This window comes from Carettochelys insculpta, chromosome 4, assembly GCF_033958435.1.
Source record: "Carettochelys insculpta isolate YL-2023 chromosome 4, ASM3395843v1, whole genome shotgun sequence".
Classification (NCBI taxonomy): domain Eukaryota; kingdom Metazoa; phylum Chordata; order Testudines; family Carettochelyidae; genus Carettochelys; species Carettochelys insculpta.
Window position 1 is genome coordinate 3,051,405 of NC_134140.1, and position 18,610 is coordinate 3,070,014.

Sequence of the window (18,610 nt, forward strand, 5' to 3'; positions counted from 1 at the left end):
ATGCCTTCATCAGCCCTGCAATTGGTGGTGAAACAGCCCTGGCCCCTTGCAGCTGCTGAGTCCCCACTCTGCGGACGGTTTCAGTTCCCCAGGCGGTGGAGGGATGGAAAAGACCCAGCCCCCTTGGCAGATGGGGAAGGAGACAGGTCGACTCACAGCAGAGGGGACAGGCAGCACCAGCCACACCACTACCTCACTGGGAGCAGAATGGATTCTGCTGGCAGCAATATTAGCCAACTTGAAGGTAAGACCCCCCCAACATGGAGGGCATGTGGTAGCTTGCGCTGCCAAGAGCTGAGGGTCAGCATGCTTGTTAACAAGCCTGTGCGGTTGCATTTGCAAGTTACAAGGGTGTTCTCAAGCTCCAGGGCATCAGCTGATTGTCAGCTGAGTCAAGGAGAATGCTCTGGGCTGAACATTGTACAGGGAGCCTTTACTGGAAATGTCTCTCTTCCTGTGAGACGTCCAGTATGTGACCCTGGCAGACTCGGCTGGCTAATGGCCTAGTTTGTGTGGCAGCGGCTGGTGTGTGGGGATCTTAACCCCACTGAAGTTTAACTGAAGTTACAGAGGGGGAGGTGTAAGTGGGATATTAGGAAAAACTATTTCCCCAGGAGGGTGGTGAAGTACTGGGATGTGTTGCCCAGAGAGGTGGTGGATTCTCCATCCCTAGATGTTTTTAAGTCCCAGCTGGACAAGGTCCTGGCTGGGATGACTTAGTTGGGGTTGATCCTGTGTGAAGCAGGGGGCTGGACTAGATGACCTCCTGAGGTCCCTTCCAGGCCTGGGATTCTGTGATTTCAGTCTCATTGGTGCCAGGTGAAGGAGAGAGGCTGGGGGAGTCCAACCAGGTCTCTGCATTTCTGAAGACACTGCGGCTGTACCGTCCAGGCATTCATACTGTGTCTGGCTCCAGCGTGCTGGGCGTGGGTGCCGGGGCGGGGGGTGGTGGTCGCAGAGGCTGTTGGTCCCAGGTACGCTAAAAACCTGCACTGTGCTGTGGTGACTGCATGAAATATACCAGGCACAAGAACCACAAGGCACAATAATGGGATTAACTTGTGTGAACCGCTGGCTACTTCCCTGGGTGACTAGCTGGTGTGGGGACGCAGAATCAACATCTATCTGTCCACTCCATACGCATCCACCCAGCCACACACACAGCTGTGCTGAACGAGCTTGCATGTCACAGGACTTATCTGTACTGAAAGCATTGCTGTTTTTACAATCCCCAGCGTCTCTGTGCTGGTAAAGCTGCAAGACAGCCCAGTATAAAAGTGCTTAAACCACCATTGCTCGCGTCGCTTCAGGAAGTGAAATAAACCATCCTGGTGCAGGTTGGACCTCCCTGGTCCGGCACCCTTGGGACCTGACCGATCCCAAATGAGGGAGTTTGCCAGACCGGGGTAGTCAATTCCAGCCCCTCTTCTGCTGGCCTCTGGGCTCTCTCCAGGCTTTGCCAGCTCCCAACCAGGCTCCCTTAACGGCCACAGACCCTGCTGCCAGCCCTGGCCATTGGGCCCTCTCTCCCTGGCTGCTGCACCGGCTCTGCTCCCCACACCCTCTCCCCACCACGCTCCGGGCTGCCAGCTCCTGGACTCCAGTCCCAGCCCCTCGACTGCAGGATCAGTTCCAGTCCGGCCCCGCTGGCTGGGCTCCCAGCTGCCACCAGCCTCTCATCCAGCTGCCACATCCAGCCTCCCAGATGTTGCTGGACCAGAGAGGTTTGACCTATATAAGATACATTTCCACTCATACGATTGCATCTCTGCTAGGGCTGTTGGGGGCAGCGGCTGTGTTGGTAAAATATCCCCCTCCGAACTGGGCTGGGTAGGCAGGAAAATGTTGAAGCCTGGACCAGCCCTGAGGCACACACAGCCTGTACTTCCAGCTCACCCAGACTGGGGTGAGTGACAGCTGCCTGCTCCCAGTCGGGTCTCTGGCACTTTGCGAAGACCCAGGGAGGCAGCCTGCGGAGTGCACCCAGCTCCCATCCCCAGAGCTAGTGCCGGCTGGTGGAGCTAAGGGAGAGACCCAGAGTGGGACAGCGGGCACTCAAAGTTGCCCTGTTCTGTCTGTGTGCCAGACATTGCCCCCTGCGCCCCCGAGCTCCGTGGCTGGCCCCTTTCACCACCGCCAAATAAAACCCTCATCCTCCACCTTGTGGGAGTCAATGGGGTCTTGCCATGGTCTGCACCGGCCTAGGGCTGGGTCCCAAGAGCCCTCGCCTTGCTGGGACCTTCACGGGGACTTTCCCACAGGTCCAATTCTCGGAGGCCGAGCAATCTCAGCTGTCGTGCTTTGCAGCAGTGGGGCAAGTATCCCGTAGGACCTACAGCAAACAGGGCCTCTTGGGGGGTGTTTAATTTCTCAGCAAGGGGGTGGAGGGTTTTAAGAAGGGGCTGGTTCGATTCCAGGACACACTCCCCACCAGCTCACACCTGTGATAAAGTAGGTCAAACGCAGGCTCAGATCGCCTGCTCTGGACCTCGTCACACACATATACGGTACCATTTGTCACCCTGAGGTGACGTCCTTCTCCCACTGAAGTCAGTGCAAAAGCCCCATTGGCGTCAGTGCCAGATCTCACCCCAGGAGTTCACTCCCCTGCAGCTGGGAACGCCATTCAAACGGGAGATGCATTGTGGGTGGGTGAAATCCTGAAGGGACTCGGATCAAGCAAAAGCACGAGTCTTCGCTTCTCATCCAGACCTAAAACTGGAAGACCTCAGCCATCCCTGACCATGGAGCGACCTCCCTGCACCATGTATAGATCGTCAGCAGAGCACGACCCCTCAGATCTAGGACCACTGCCCTGACCAGTCTCACCTGAGCGAAAGGAGTAGCTCCATCAGCTGGCAGCAATAGTAGACTGTTCTCCACCAGTGGAATGGCACAAACTCACGCATGCCTACCTCTGCCTTTCCCTCCTGCTCACCAAACCATCTGGCATCCAGGGTCCTCAGTCTGGACCAGCCTCAATTCACATGGGGTCCTTGAATACGCGTGGAGATTTCCAGTTTGCCAGGGGGTGGAGGCCTTGCCGGATCAGAGCGCTGTCTCTGGTTTGCTCTAATGTTCAGCCTGGCTGAGGTATGCAGCAACCTGGCAGCTCTGAACCACCCCTGGTTTGTTACTCTACAGTCTGCCCAGGAGCATGCTAGTAATCCAGCATCACCAGGCTGCTAGGTTCTGAAAGCCGCAGTCACCCGCACAAATTTCTTTAGCCCTTCCACACTTCAGGGACACACCCACCCTCACCCAATCCTAGGCCTCAGGTGCAACCCTGTTAATTCCAACACCCACCTTTACCCAATCCTAGGGCTCAGGGTGTAACTCCCTGCGGGGCTGCAAGAGCTTCATCCAACTATTCCTGTTGCAAGCGGGTGTCTGTGCCCCCATTGCCTGCCAGCTATTAACTAAATGAGTCATAAAATACACTTTCTTGTCATCTACCACTACAGTTGGACGGTGACGTCTTACACACACACGTCCAACCCTGCACATACAACAGCTGACTTTTGTTCAGTGAATGTATCAAACACACGCCTTTGGACGTCTCTTTAAGGACAAAGCAATCCAATACTGCCTTCCAATTTTTCAGCAAACTTTGTGAGGTGTGAACACCGGGGCTGGGCTCAACGTTCCCACAATTGTCTCACCGATGCCATACACTGAGATGACACCCTCTGCCTGCTCCTACTTGATCGTCCCCTGGTTATGCATGCCTGGGTCATGCCCCCCACCTGAGCTACAGCCTGGCACTGGGAGGCCTGCTGGGAACTCTAAGCCCTTTTCAGAATCGTAGCACTGATAGGTCATCAAGTCCAGTCCGCTGCAGTGATGGCAGGACCAAGCATGATCAGACCCTGCCCTGCACTCCAGGGTACAGTCTGAAATGTCAAGAGACATTTTTGAAAAACAGGGCAGTGGCGCCTCCCTCTCCCATGACTCCAGGAGCTGGGGCTTGAAGAAGAATACCAGCTAGCACGAGGCTCGTGATAAAGTTGCGGGAGTTGGCAATGGTGCGAAATGCATCCTGCTGCCAGCGCTGGCTGCTTTTCTGCAGCCGGTACCCTTGCTCTGGGACACAGCCCCAGAGCCACAGGGCACCCTCAGCTCCCCTGAGCGTGAGCAGCACTTGGGGGGCGGGGTCCCTGCCGGGGTTGGAAAGCTTGTGCTTGAATGCTCAGTTCCTGCAAAGGTTTCGTGCTTTTTGCTGAGAGCAGTAACTTCCCACTGTGCTTTCTGGTCCCCGCAGCTATTCTGGAGTCAGACAGCGAGTCTCCTGAGGATGAAGAAGTGGCTGAGGTACCACAGAGCCGATTCTGGTTTCCTTTTTGTTCCCTCAGTGCCCACATTGGGCAGAGTTCACACAGTGCTGGACCAGGCAGCCTCAGTCCCAGCTGTGCAATGCCACTGGTCTGGCTCACCAGGGCAGGGGTGTTCTCTTGCTGGGCGCTCGTACAGACCCTGCCATGCAGGGGTCCTGGTACAGATCAGGGCCTCTCTGGGCATCATTCTTGAACGGACAGATTCATTATTTCCACAGAGTCTGTATCTCCCTCTCCTGTCGCCCTCTGCCCCAGCGGCCTCTATTTCGCACCCAAAGCCTTCCACTGCCACAACTGGCTCAGGACCAAATTCACAAGCCCAGCCTGGCACAGGGCCAGCAGAGCCAAGGGCAGGGGCCCTTCTAATTTTTTCCACTCATGGGTGGAATAAATTTTGTTCCATGTGCCAAGGCATGTGCAGATGTGCACCACCTATGGAAACACAGGCTGCCGGCTGTGGGGAGCTGTGGGCACTCTGCTAGTCAGCTGGTGGCACCTGAATGTCCCCTGGGCAGCCGCCCAAGCACTCAGCTTGCAGAGAACACCGGTCACAGGAAATGATTATGGAACAATAGTTCTTCTCTCCTGGCCCTGTGCCATGGGGGTAGGAACTGGAAGGAACACAAACCCAAGGTCCGGATCACTCACGGGCAGTGACAATGACAGCCCCAGAGCAGCAGGTAGCCACAAGTCTTGCCCAATCCCTAACTCAGGTGACTATGCTTCCTTCCTCAAGCCCCAGGCTGTTTTGACTGGGTGTAGGCACCTTTGCTTCCCGTCCCACACCGCGGCCTGCATCACCCCAGAGATGGTCGCTTTGTTGGCGGGGGGCGGGTGTGAAGTGCTTTTGGATCCTTCCAGGCTGTGTAAATGACATGGGGTTCCCTTGCTTCTGCCTGCAGCATGGGGCCCTTCTCCAGGAGAGGGACGAAGCTAAAGAGAAGCTGTTGGAGTTTGAGCAAGGTAAGTCCTTCCCTCTCCCTCCCCTCTTCTCCTTCTGCCTGGAATTGCAGGGAGAGACACACAGACTTTTGTCGCCTCGGGGCTCATTAGACATGACAGGCTAGGGAGGCTGGGAGCTTGGTAACAGGGTCTCCTGGAGCTAGTCTCCCATCTGTGCAGGCAGGAGGGCAGCAGGCTGGGAACCAGGAGACCCACGTGCTCTCAGCTCTGCCACTCACCAGCTGGGCGACTTTAGGCAAGTCACATCCCCTATCTGTGTGTTAGCTTCCCTCAGCTAAATAGTAGCAGAGAGGGAGCCGTGCTAGTCTACATACTATAAAAACAAAAAAGCAGTCAAGTAGCACTTTAAAGACTAACAAAACAATTTATTAGGTGAGCTTTCATGGGACAGACCCACGTCTTCAGACCAGAGCCAGACCAGAACAGACTCAATATTTAAGACATAGAGAACCAAAAACAGTAATCAAGGTGGACAAATCAGAAAAAAATATCAAGGTGAGCAAATCAGAGTGCAGAGGGGCAGAAGGGTGGGGGGAGCCAAGAATTAGATTAAGCCAAGTGTGCCAAAGAGCCCCCGTAATGTCCCAGAAAATTTGCATCCTGGTTCAATATGTCAAATTTGAATACGAAAGAGAGTTCAGCAGCTTCTCTTTGTAAAGCAGACTGAAAATTCTTCTTCAACAAGACGCAAACTTTGAAGTCATTAACAGAATGGCCCACTCCATTAAAATGCAGACTAACTCGTTTGTGGATCAGGAGTGTTTTGATGTCTGGTTTGTGCCCATTAACTCTTTGTCTGAGAGAGTTAGAAGTCTGTCCAATATACAAAGCATGTGGGCGTTGTTGGCACATGGTGGCATCTATGATGTTAGTTGAGGAACATGAGAATGTGCCCCTGATTCCTCAGCTAAGTGCACCACACCCAGCACAACCGGGCTCAGAACTTACTTGGGGGCTCTGAGGCTGCTGCGCCAATGTTCAGAGGCCTGGTTAAGACGGGTACCGGAAATTCCAGCCCCTGTGTTGTCCAGACTTCTTCCTTGCAGCCTGAAAGAAGCAAAATCCTGGTCTGCTGGACTTATTCCTTCTGCCTACCAGAGCAGCTGTGGACCTGGCACTTAAACCCCTGTGGTGCTCTGACTGCCTGATCAGATGGCTATAGGATGTGGCCTCCCACCTGCGGTTCCCTGTGAGCACTAGGGAAGAGATGGGGAAACAGGCTGTTTGTCTGGCCGGCTGAGCTGTACCATTCATCCTGCAGCTCAGTATGATTAAATCAGCTTATTACAGCCACGTCTCAGGGCCAGACAGCAGGAGGGCCCCCTGTGCCAGGTACAGCACAAACTGCCCACAGCACGAGGCCCTGCCCTGAAGAACTGGCAATGCCAGGTCTGCACATGCCTGTAATTTCCAGCTCCGGGCATGAGCTCTGCTCAAACGCCCATGGTAAAAATAGCGGTGGCACAAGCAGAGGCTCAGGCTAGGCACCCAAGCACAGACTTAAGGCTTCAGATGGGGTCGCACACCCAGGTGCTAATGCCACCCTGCCCCTGGCACAGCCCCGGCTCCGTGGCTATTTTTAGCACTCTCGCTCAATCAGAGGTGGCCTGGGTATGGTGGCTCACGCTGGAAATGACACAGCTGGCTCCTGTGTCTAGACATGCTTGAATGGTCCAGATCAGCCTCCTCCCACCTTTCCCTTGGGGACTGATTACCAGCCCAGTCTGTGCACAGGGTGGCTACAGAATAGGGGCCCTCCTGCATCACAGGGTGGAGCGGGGCCCTTCTGCTGAGCTGGGAAGTCCTCCTCCAGAGCAGCACAGAGCCAGGAGCATGTGGCTGTCAACCATCTTTTTGTTTTAGAGGAAAGAGGAACCCTGGGGAAGTGGCAGCTGCCAGTGATCCCTCGGAGCCCTGGAGAAGCCACAGCTGCTCACGCTCCCCTGGCTTCCCCAACGCTCAGGGAAGTGACTTCCACCAGCAGATGTGCCTGCGCACCCACTGGTGGAAAAGTGGGGAAGGGGACGCCCGAATGCGGGACAGTTCCTCCCTTTTAAAAGATAAGTCAGGACACCTCTTTGGCATCCCAAATATGGCACCCTCCTGCCCAATACGGGATGGATGGTCACCCTGCTCCCACTGGGCAGACAACCAACCCTCCCCGGCCAGCAGATATACCCCCTGCCACTGCCATCACCCTGCTCATTCACAGAGTCCCATTAAAGAAGCCAACTTCACGCGCGGGAGTGAGGCAGGCTGTCCCAACGGCAGCCGGAAGAGCCATAAACCCCCAGCAGCTAACGAAGCCGTGAGAGGAGAGACGGCAGAGGGGGAGGTAAGAGCCCGGGGTCCTGGTCACCCCTCAGAGTGCTGAGCAACTTATGGAGACGCAGGGCTGTGGGAGACACACAGATCGCATCTGTTGGGCTCTGTTTAGACCAGAGAGTTTTGTCGACAAAACCCCCAGAGCATCCGCATTCCCAAGGCACTCGGTCACCCGGAAATCGACAGAGCACGGCACTTGTGCCACCAGCACTCCGCTGCTCCCCCAGGAGGCAGAATGTCTCTGTTGACAGAAAGCCGGTCTGGACGTTCCAGGGAGTCTTCTGTCGACATACAGGGCTTCCAGGAAGCGCTTCCGGCTGGCTGTTCTGTTGATAGGGCAGCCGGGCGCTGTGGCCGCTCTCTGTCACCAGAGCAGATCACTCTGTCGAGCCACCTGGCAGTCTGGCTGCAGCCTGTTGACAGAAGTTTTGTCGGAAGAACTCTTCCAACAGTAACTTCAGTGAACAGATCACTCCAGGGTAGACGTAGTGTTGGGGGGTGGTGGGTGGAGCTGGTGGCTGGTCTGAGTTTGGCACCCCGCCTGGAAGCCCCAGCCACACAGCTCTAAGCTCTCAGGCCTCTGCTTAAATCAAGCTTGCATTCAAATAGACTGAAGTTGCCCTGTAACTATAACATACCCCATCAATTAAAAAAATGCAGCAACATGAGCACTAAAAAAGTTTGTTTAATTGATTGGCAAATCAGAACCTGAGAGTTATGTGTTTAGTGAAATAACATCAGCGGGGTAGCTATGTTAACCTGCATCTGCAAAAACGAGAAGCCCTGTGGCACCTTATAGGCTAACAGATTTGGGAGCAAACGTTTTCGTGGGCAAAGACCCGCTTTGTTGTTCTTTAGTGAAAAAATTACTATAAAGACACCAAAAAAATCATTAGTTCAAATATTTCAAAACAAATAAGATGGTTTCTTCCAGCAAGAAATTAATGGTTATGCATCCATTAAAGCTTATCTACTGTAGAGTGAGATTAATCCACCTTTACACCTATCAGGGACAGGCTCTGTGATGGCTTTTAGACCCAATGGCTTTTTAGCTGAAAGAGGCAACCCAGGCCACCAGTATAACGTGCTATTCCCAGCGCTGCCTGTCTGTACGGACACAGAACCAAGAGGTCTAAAACTGTCACATTTTCCCCATCTTTCTTCAAAGCCTCCAGTGCTAGTGTCCCTTTGTACTCCTCATGGACTGAACATCTCTCTTCTCGACCTCTTGGTGAGGCTCCTCTTTTTCAGGTCTCATACCACATCAGAGCTCTTGCTGAAAATGTCAACAGCTCACCAACTCCAAATATACACCACCAAGTTCTGAACCGACCTGAACAGCTACAGCCCTGCCATTGCCTTACCAATCAGGGTTTGCCACAGTGAAACAGCGTACGGGAGGGAGAGAGAGATAGCTCAGTGGTCTGAGCATTGGCCTGCTAAATCCTTGAGGAGGCCATTTAGGGATTGGAGCAAATAGATGCCAGGGATGGTGCATGGTCCTGCCAAGAGAGCAGGGGACTGGACTAGATGACCTCCCAAGGTGCCTTCCAGTTCTAGGAGATGTGTGTATCTCCATTATAAAGTGATGCCTTGGGGTGAGTAAATTGCCATGGTAACAAGGCAGCTCCTTGAGGCACCGCGGGAGAGTATCTACCCCATGCAGGTGTGGAAGGAGCTAACTCCAGGAGGGAGCTGTGGAAATGAGTCCTTCAAGTGTGTTGGGCACAGCCAATCAGGGCAGGGCTGCAGGGAGCAACCAATCAAGGCACAGTGGGCACACATAAAAGAAGCAGCTGGGACAGAGTCAGTCAGTTGCTTCCTGGAGCTCAAGGAGGGAGGATGTGATTCCTAGCACCATGGACAGAGTAGTTGCTGGCAGGGACCGTGGGGGTGGGGAGAGCTAGAGGGGGCACCCCCATTCATCACTGGAGAAGCGGTCAGGTGAATGGCCTGTGGTACATGTATTGCCCAACCCCTGGAAGGGCCAAGTCACGAAGAGGGCATGGCAGCTCCTGGAGGGACAGAGTGAGGGGATGCAAACCACGCACAGGAGGGCATCATCTGTGAGCTAATCCCCTGGAATGGAGATGCACAACTCCTAGAGCTGGAAGGGACCTCAGGAGGTCATCGAGTCCAGTTCCCTGCCCTCTTGACAGGACTGAGCACCATCCCTTTTTTTGGCCCAGATCCCTAAATGGCTCAGCTGAGGAGTTGTCCAGCCTGTTAAAGAAGTCTCTTTGGAGCAAGGGCCGCCCGGTCGGCCCCTGCCGGGGAGCGGTGTCAGGTGATGTTGTATACCGCCGCCACCGCTGAGCTTTGGCGCAATGGCATGGCTGCGAGCTGCAGATGACGGCGGGTGCGGCGATCCAGGTCCCCTCAGTGCCACTTGTCTGTCCAGTGATGTTTCAGCTGCTTCTCCCCAAAGGGCTACTGAAGGGGACTGGCCCAGATCAACAGACAGGACCCTCCCAAAAGGCCCCTTCTGGGCTGAGCAGCCTTCTTTTATACACCCAGCTCATGAATTATTCATAAGTCTGGGGGCTGGGTGCAGACCTGATAGGTCAGGAGACTTCAGACCTTTCCAGAAGTTTCCTTTTATGGTCATAGGTGGCAGTTACAGTTCATTCATATTCATAGGCTGTTGCTTTCCCGGCTAAAGTTACCCCCTCAGATTAAATGGATGGCTATGTATTGATTTTAAGTTAAAATTGCTTTCTGAAGAAATTTCTGAGGTAAAACTTTGTGCTTTGTGGATGTATCAAGCATGACCTGTCACCAAGGTGACCCTGCAGTACACCAGAGGCTGGGGGGTCTCGAAACCCTGTCAGGCGCTTTTCTGACAGGATTTCTTGACAGGGCCAAAGCCAGAGCCCTGGGGGTGGATGGAGCTCTGTGCTGTAGGTGGAGTAAGATGAGTGTATCCTGCCTCTACCAGTTTCCCTTCTCATCCCCAGCATCACAGAAGCTGCTGGCAGAGCTCTCTGCGCTGGAGGCTGAGTATGAGATTGAGAAATCGTGTCGCCAACAAGCAGAAGTCTACGCAGCCCAGGTAAGGTCCAGGGGCAGCGTAAGCCAGCTGCCAGTCCTCTTCCCCTTGCATGGGGCCAAAGCTGCCCAGGGAAGGAAGCAGCACTCAGCAGGAGTCACCCCACTTCCTGAACTGACCCCCATGTGCCTCCTGGGGCGGGCTGTCTGGCCAAGTGCAAGGTCTGCTTGGAAACTGGCCTTGGATGCTCTGCCCAGAGTGGGAAATTTAGACTTTTTATTTTACTGGAAAACTAAATACTCCCCAAATTTGTTTTGAAATGCTATGGTGGCACCTCAGGGGGGTTGTAACTCAGATGCCTCATGTGCTCATGCTTGTCTATCAGCTGGACTACGTGTCCCATGATGCACCATGCCTGGGCTCTCCCTGAGGGGGGAGACCACGATGCATTATGGGAGATGTAGTCTGATCAGAGAGCCTGGACTCTAGAGGCAAATGTGAGCACGAGACATCTGAACTACGGCTCCCATGAGGCACTGTGGCAGCATTGCCACAGCTGCATATTTGGCCTAGATCCGTGGTGTCCAACATGCTGTTTGTTCACCACGTGGTGAACTGGACGCCACGGTGTGGTGAAGTGGCTTGTTACGGTCACACACGTGGAACACCCTCCACCCTTCTGCACACGTGCCTCACCACTTGGTAGAACAAGCGGGTGCAGCAGCAGCAGACGCAGCTTCTCCTGTGGCACGGCAGGGATCAGCGTGGCTTGCACAGCTCATGGTGATTCGTGGTGTCTCAGTGAGGCTCATGGTGGCTCACACAGCTTGGGATGGCTCATGGCGGCTCGCGTGGCTCTTGGCGGCTCACGCTGCTCTTCGTGGCTCAGCATGGCTCGCATGGCTCGTGGCGGCTCGCACAGCACAGGGCACGGGGCTGAGTGCAGCTCACGCAGCTCATGGTGGCTCACACAGCTTGGGATGGCTCATGGCAGCTCGCATGGCTCTTCGTGGCTCACGCTGCTCTTGGTGGTTCAGCGTGGCTTGCATGGCTCGTGGCGGCTCGCACTGCACAGGGCACAGGGCTGAGTGCAGCTCACGCAGCTCATGGTGGCTCACACAGCTTGGGGTGGCTCATGGCAGCTCGCATGGCTCTTGGCGGCTCACCCTGCTCTTGGTGGCTCAGCATGGCTCGCATGGCCAGTGGCGGCTCGCACAGCACAGGGCAGCATGGCTGGAGCAGTGGGGCTCAATGCAGCTCACGAAGCTCATGGTGGCTCACACAGCTTGGGGTGGCTCATGGCAGCTCATGCGGCTGACGCCAGAGGGGCTCATGGTGGCTTGGTGCAGCTCACGTGGCGCAGCTCCGGCGGTAGCTCTGGTGAGTCACCGGCAGTTTGGGCGAGGGGGGTGCCTGGCTGACAGTAGGGAGGGTGGCTGGCTTGAGGGGTGGCACCTTGCTGCAGGGAGGTGCCTGGGAGCTCTGTGGCAACTGCTAAATTTTGTTTTGGACACCACTGGCCTAGATCTTTCTGGCATTCAAATTTCTGCTGCAAAGTTAAAATGTGCAAATTAAAATCCTCAGCAGGAAAATGAAATTTTTACTTTTCATCCAAGTTTTCCTGGGGGAAATTTTACCACCAGCTGCACTTCACAGTGCAGCCATTCCCACTTCCTGCAGTGGACGCAGGGAAAATCCAAGCCGCGTCTGACACTGGGGGAGCAGATAAAGGGAAACCAAAGAGTGGTGACTGGCAAAGAGAAGGTGAATTGGCACTTCTGTGCTCCCATGGATCAGAGGACGTTTGTTGGCATTGAACTGCAGCTAGGTCAAAAGTGACAGGGGGACATAGGTTGCCATGCAATAGACAGTTGACCTGTGGAACTCATTGCCACAGGAGACTATTGAGACGGGAGGTTAGCATGATTCAGAAAAGAAATTGGGCGACTACCTGGATAAAGAGTACATCCAGAGCTGTCATAACAAACACTGGAAAAGATAACGGTGAGTTTCAGAAGAGGGATAAACCCTCGGTTCTCAGGGACTGAGGAGCCATTAGCTACAAGGGGCAAAGAGATGATGGTGGCCACTGTCAGAGACAGGTCCCGGAACTAGGTGGTCCCTGGTTCTGATGCAGTCGGGCAACCTGTATGTTCCATTTCCTTTGCTTATGAGAGACGCCCGTGCTCTGTTCCCAGCAGCCCCCTGCAGGCTGCCTCAGTACCAGGGGCTCTTTGTGTTCTTGCCCGCCGGCGAGTAGGTGAACAAGGAGAACAAAAAGCTGAAGCGGATCAGCGTGGCGCTGCTGCCCATGTTGAACCAGCTCCCCGAGGACATGCTGAGTCTGGCCAGTGAAGTGGACTCCCCCTCTGACCCAAGCCAAGATCCGGCGCATCCCTACCTGCAGCAGATCAAAGGTGAGTTGTGCGCATCCGGCCCCTGGTCCTGGACCAAGCCTCGGGGCCAAGCAGGGAGGAGGCTCTCCCCTTGGGATCCATCCCAGAGGTTCACAATGAGCCAGGGCGGGGGTGGGATTTGGGTGGTTGGCAGGAGACGGGGCACCAAATAGACATCACGTGGCTTACCTGATGTCAGGCGTAACAGGGCTGGCACCTGGAGACCCTGCCTAGGGTGTGGTGTGAGCTATTCTAGGACCCAACAAATCTGGATCCAGTTCTTAAATTTGGGCTCTCGTAGAACTGTTTTCACTTTGCCATTGAGTCACTCAGATGCGAGTTCAGAGCCCTATTCTTGTCCGATTTATTTGTTCCATGGAATCCCAGGGCTGGAAGGGACCTCAGGAGGTCATCTAGTCCAGCCCCTGCCCAAAGCAGGGCCAACCCCAACTAAGTCATCCCAGCCAGGGCTTGGTCAAGCCAGGACTTAAAAACCTCTAGGGATGGAGATTCCACCACCTCTCTAGGCAACACATTCCAGTGACTCACCTCCCTCCTGGGGAAGCAGTTTTTCCTAATATCCAACCTACTCCTCTCCGTCTCCAACTTCAGACCATTAGTCCTTGTTCTGCCGTCTGACACCACTGAGAACAGCTTCTCACCCTCCTCTTTAGAGCTCCCCTTCAGGTAGTTGAAGGCTGCTGTTAAATCACCCCTCAGTCTTCTCTTCTGTAAACTAAACAAGCCCAAATCCCTCAGCCTCTCCTCATGGGTCTTGTGCTCCAGCCCCTTCATCATTTTTGGTGCCCTCCCGCTGAACCTGCTCCAGCACATCCACATCCTTTTTATGACTGACAGTGCCTAAGACAGTGGCTCTCAGCCCGGGCTGCCAAGTGGGGTGGGGGCAGTGCCAAACAGACAGCTGCCCTGCCAATTTCAAAGTGCCCAGAGCGCCAGGCCATCACCACAGCTACCACGGCGCAGTGGTGGCCGGAACCCGTGGCTCTTTACATTGCCACCAGAGCCTCACGCACTGTGTGCCAGGTAGCACTGAAGGCTGGCTGAGTGAGGCATGGCGTGATTTGGGAAGATCTCAGGGCTGGTTAGCACTAGCCCCGCCCTCTCTGCCAGTGGCCCCACCCCTTCCAGTGGGTCAGGTCCGCCCACCATGCCTCTAAGATGAGCAATGGCCCAGAAGGGATGAAGCCTCCCGCCTGGGAACAGAGGACACGCCCGTGCATGGCTGTGAGCCAAGGTGGGCAGGGATTCAACCGCATGTTCTGGGTGTCCTTAAACTTCTGTCTGTCAGAAGCTGGGACTGGCCATCCAGTCCAACTCCTATGGCGACCACGCCACAGAGTCACAGAACACCAGAACTGGAAGGGACCTCGAGCGGTCACCCACTCCAGTCCCCTGAACTCACAGCAGAACCAAGCACCATTGAGACCATCCCCAAAAGATGCCTGTCTAACCTGCTCTGAAATATCTCCACTGATGGAGATTCCACAGCCTCCCTGGGCAAGGGGACTTTTGTGCCAAGCCCTAGCTCCATGGCCAAGTTGCTAAATCAAGTCCCCTGGTGCACGTCAAGGAAGCAATCAGGTGCAATTGCAAGGGCAGAGGTAACTGCAAACAGAGGCTGGGGCTGAGGTGCGGTTACAGGACCTTCCCCTCGCAAGCTGTCTGTGCCAGTCTGGCCCCGGAGCTGAACGTACCAGCCCCACACAGAACGGGGCACAAAGCACCTCAAGAGACCAGGCTGAAACCAGGCTAGCTCTTGTTCTAATTCCTAGCAGACAGGCGGCCACATCCCCAAGCTTGCCCTAGTCCTGGGGCGCTGCTTAGAGAGGCCAAGGACAGGCTGGGCTGAGGACACTGACCTCTCTTCCCGTCCAAGAGGGGTTCTGATGACGCCCATGGCTGGGAAGGTTGTGGTCCTGTTAACGTCTGGGCACAGCCTCCTGTCTCCAGAGCTGCCAAGCCCAGATCATCCCCCGGCACAACTTCATGCTGTGGCATGCTCGGAAATGCTCTGGTGAGGAGCCAAAGGCCTACAGCCCTGTTGTGCCCGTCTTCCCCTCCCAGCCCTGCCCCCTGGGGCACTCTGCACTTCACAGAGCTCCGAGGCAGCGTGGATGGGCAGTGTGCTCCGGCGGATAGAGCAGCGGGCTGGGTGTTACCAACTCGATCAGTGACCTCAGGCGAGTCACGCCTCAGCAACCGTGCCTCAGTTTCCCTTCCATCAAACGGGGCAGGTGCTAGCGAGCCCCCTTTACAAGGGCCCCAGAGAGCGGCAGATGCAAAGCGCTGTCAGGGAGTGCTCAGTGTGACGCACGCCCTGTGCCCCAGGCCGAGAGGAAAAGCTGCAGACACAGAGCAGTTGTGGCCATGGGGGTGGCTTTTAGCTCCCCGCTCCAGCCTGCCTGCCCTGTGCCGGTGGCAGGAAGCCAGGCGAGAGCGAGGCCTCGTCCTAGTCCTCTTCCTGTGGCTCCAGATTTGCAGGACAAGGTTTCCAGGCTGCTGGGGGAGAAGAAGGAGCTCACCATCCAAGTTCAGGAGCTGCAGAGCCAGATCGGAGAGCTCGGAGACCAGGTATGGTGCACGCCTCCGGGGCCAGACCCTCCTTCACGCTCTGCTCTGCTGTGATGTCCCTGGAGCTCCATGAGCCCAGTGCCCATTGGGCTGACCCCACTGGGCACCTTGTTGCCTTGGGGTCCCCTGTCGGAGCCACTTGCCTGCAGCCTGACATGCTGAGTGTAAGCTTGTTGGGGCTGTCTGGGTCTGGACGGTGGGGTGCTGGGTGCAACCCTAACATGAACAATGCACAGGCAGTGGGCTGAGCCTCTGCACGCTGCTTCCCCCATCCCTCTCTGGGGAACACCCAGGCCTGGCTCTCCTCTCACTCACCCTGGCGTCTGTCAGGTGAAGCTTCCCTGCGCTCGAGGGGTGTCAGCTGTAAGCGGAGCGCTTGGGCGGCCGCCCAGGAGAGAGTCAGGAGAGCGCCCAGAGCGCCCACAGCCGGCAGCCTGTGTTTCTATGGGTAGTGCACGCCTCACATGCCTTGGTGCACACAACAAAATTTATTCTGCCCATGGATGGAAAAAATTAGAGGGAACCCCGGTGCCCACTGGTGTTCATCCAAGGGGGGTGAGATCTCAAGCTTCCCCTTAGGAAAATAAAGGCTCAGTTCCTCCCTGGTCTTGATTCAGAGCACTGGTGGCTGCGGGAGTCCTGTGCTTCTTCCCTATGCTGGGGCTGCTCTTTGACTGCAGGTTAGAGCAGCCTGAGGGCTGCCCTGACTTGCACTCAGCTGCCCTCAGCCTGTAGGGGCTGCTGCCGCCTCTGGGAATAGCCAGACTGTGCTCTGCCCCGCACCTGTTTCCCCCTAGAGTGGCCCCAGCATGTGCCTGGAGGAGATGTGGAGCTGTCAGCCCTTGCTCCATGCCTGTTGGGGATCCCTCTCCACCAGAGCTGTTCCCCGGCGCCAGAACGCATTGGCCAAAGGCCCTGGCACTTGGCAGCTGCTCAGTCTAAGCCCCTGGCACTGGCCAGCCCAGCCCAGCCCAGCAGGAGACACCTTTCACCGTGAGAACTGGTCTCCTGGGCTGGAGCCATGGGCTCAGCTAATGGCAGAGGTTTGACATGGACCCTCCTGCACTCCAGTGCAGAGCCAGGCCCTAGAGTGAACGCAGGATATGGCTCACCCTCTGCCAGCGCCCCATCCTTCATCCCTGCCCTGTGAAACCAGAATCCCCGAGTGCCTGGCGGTTTCCACAGCTCTGGGCTTCTGCATAGACATGGCTCAGCCAGGCATCTGAGCTGGGGCGGGGTCTGTACAGCCTGTGCACGGCCACCTGCCCTCACCTGAGGGTGGACACCGCCCTCCAGTTGGGCCAGGGGACGGATCCAGCCCAGGATCTGCTCAAGCCAACAGCCGTGGGGCAGAGTTGGGTGCAGATAAAGAACTGGCTGCAGCCACCGGGTGGCCTGTCTGCAGGTGGAAGAGGAGCGAGCAGAGAGGCAGGCCCTGCAGGCGGTGATTGACAGGAGTCAGAAGGCCCTAAAGAGGTACAAGAGAGGTGAGTTGCTACCGGCGTGGCAGAACTGCTCCTGACTTCTTCCGGGCCTTGTTTCCATGGAAGAACTGCTCTCCTGGCCACAAGGAAAAGCTTCCCACATGGCTTTCACATCTCCCTTTGGTCGCGGAGGGAAACTAACGAATGAAAACCTTAGCCCGTTGGGTTCGGTCTTCCTTTCGTTTTCAGTTTAGCGTCCTTCCTTCACTGCCCCCACCCCGTTTCTCCTGGCACATAGAAGCTAGTGTGAGGGCAGGGAAGAAGGAAACAAGAAACACCATTACCTTCACAAATGTGAATGGGAAAATTTTCAAAACCGAAAATACAAAATCCGTGGAATGGAAATCCAGGCCAGAATTTTCACGATGTTTCACAAACATTTTCCCCCATTAAAAACCAAGCAGCCCTGTAGCGCCTTAAAGACGAACAATTTTATTTATTAGGTGATGGGCTTTCTTGGGTCAGACCCACTTCATCAGATTCTGGAGCAGAAATGAGCAATCAGGGTAAATAGGTAGAAGAAAGGGGGGAAAAGGAAGAGAAAAAAGTGGGGGAGGGGGGAGTCACCTGTTATTAACAGGGCCTGTGGAAGGCGTAAATGAAGTGAAGAGGGATGGGTTTCATTCCTGCAAATATCAAAGGTGGGGAAATTGCCCTTGTAATGCAGAAGATAATTGATATCTCTGTTAAGCCCCCAGTTAAGTGTGTCAAACTCGCAAATGAATTCCAGTTCAGCTGTCTCCCTCTGTAATCTGGTGGCAAAGTCCCTTTGTAACAAGATCGTTGTTACCTTAAGGTTCATTAGTGTATGTCTGTGAGATTAAAGTGCCCCCCTACAGGTTCCTGTGTATTCCTCCCTGCCAGTATATTTGCCCCGTTTGCTCGTTTCTGCTCCAGACTCTGAAGAAGCAGGTCTCACCCACGAAAGCTCAGGACATCCTAAGTAAAACGGTTAGGTGTTAAGGTGCTACATGCCTGCTTGGTTTTGTGAGGCTACAGACTATTTTCCCTCATTTTCCCAGCCACTCCAAGCCCAAGTCCCTGAGCGCAACCCAAGCCAGACTCACCCCGGCTGTATCTCTGCAGCTGTAGGCACAGTTTCCTGTGGACCTGCTCCCATGTGGGCTTTTCTCCTGTTTGTGTTCTGCCCCAACTGCTGTGTCCCAGACATGCACCTTGCTCCCATTGGCTGGTGGGGTCATTCCCAGAGCGTGGCTGGCACATGGGGGTGGAGGAGACGGCAGGATCAATGGGTTTATTTTGATGAGTACAGAGACGTGTCGCCAGCATGTGGCAAATATCTTCTCCACAGCACCTGGGTGACTCTGGAGCACACGGCCCATGGGGCACCTGACGGGAATCCTTTGCCGGCTCCTGTCTGAGCCCATCAGGGAGCCTCTGTGGGACTTATATGGCCCCATTACCGTCCTGCCTCCTGAACTTTATCTTCCACAGCCCCAGAGAGGGAGGGCGCTGGTGGACCCCATGGCACACGCTGGCCAGAGAGATAGTGACGGCTATGGTGCA

General features: G+C 55.3%; 1 protein-coding gene across 1 annotated transcript in view; it reads left to right on the plus strand.

Moving 5' to 3' along the window:
* Positions 1-18,610, plus strand: part of LOC142012232 (shootin-1-like) — a 29,154-nt gene continuing 10,544 nt past the window's right edge. The window contains exons 1-7 of the mRNA XM_074992084.1: positions 1-244; positions 4,262-4,311; positions 5,237-5,297; positions 10,580-10,674; positions 12,872-13,028; positions 15,502-15,599; positions 17,005-17,086. Of these exons, the coding sequence (XP_074848185.1) occupies positions 1-244; positions 4,262-4,311; positions 5,237-5,297; positions 10,580-10,674; positions 12,872-13,028; positions 15,502-15,599; positions 17,005-17,086 (787 nt within the window). The remainder of the gene's footprint in view (positions 245-4,261; positions 4,312-5,236; positions 5,298-10,579; positions 10,675-12,871; positions 13,029-15,501; positions 15,600-17,004; positions 17,087-18,610) is intronic.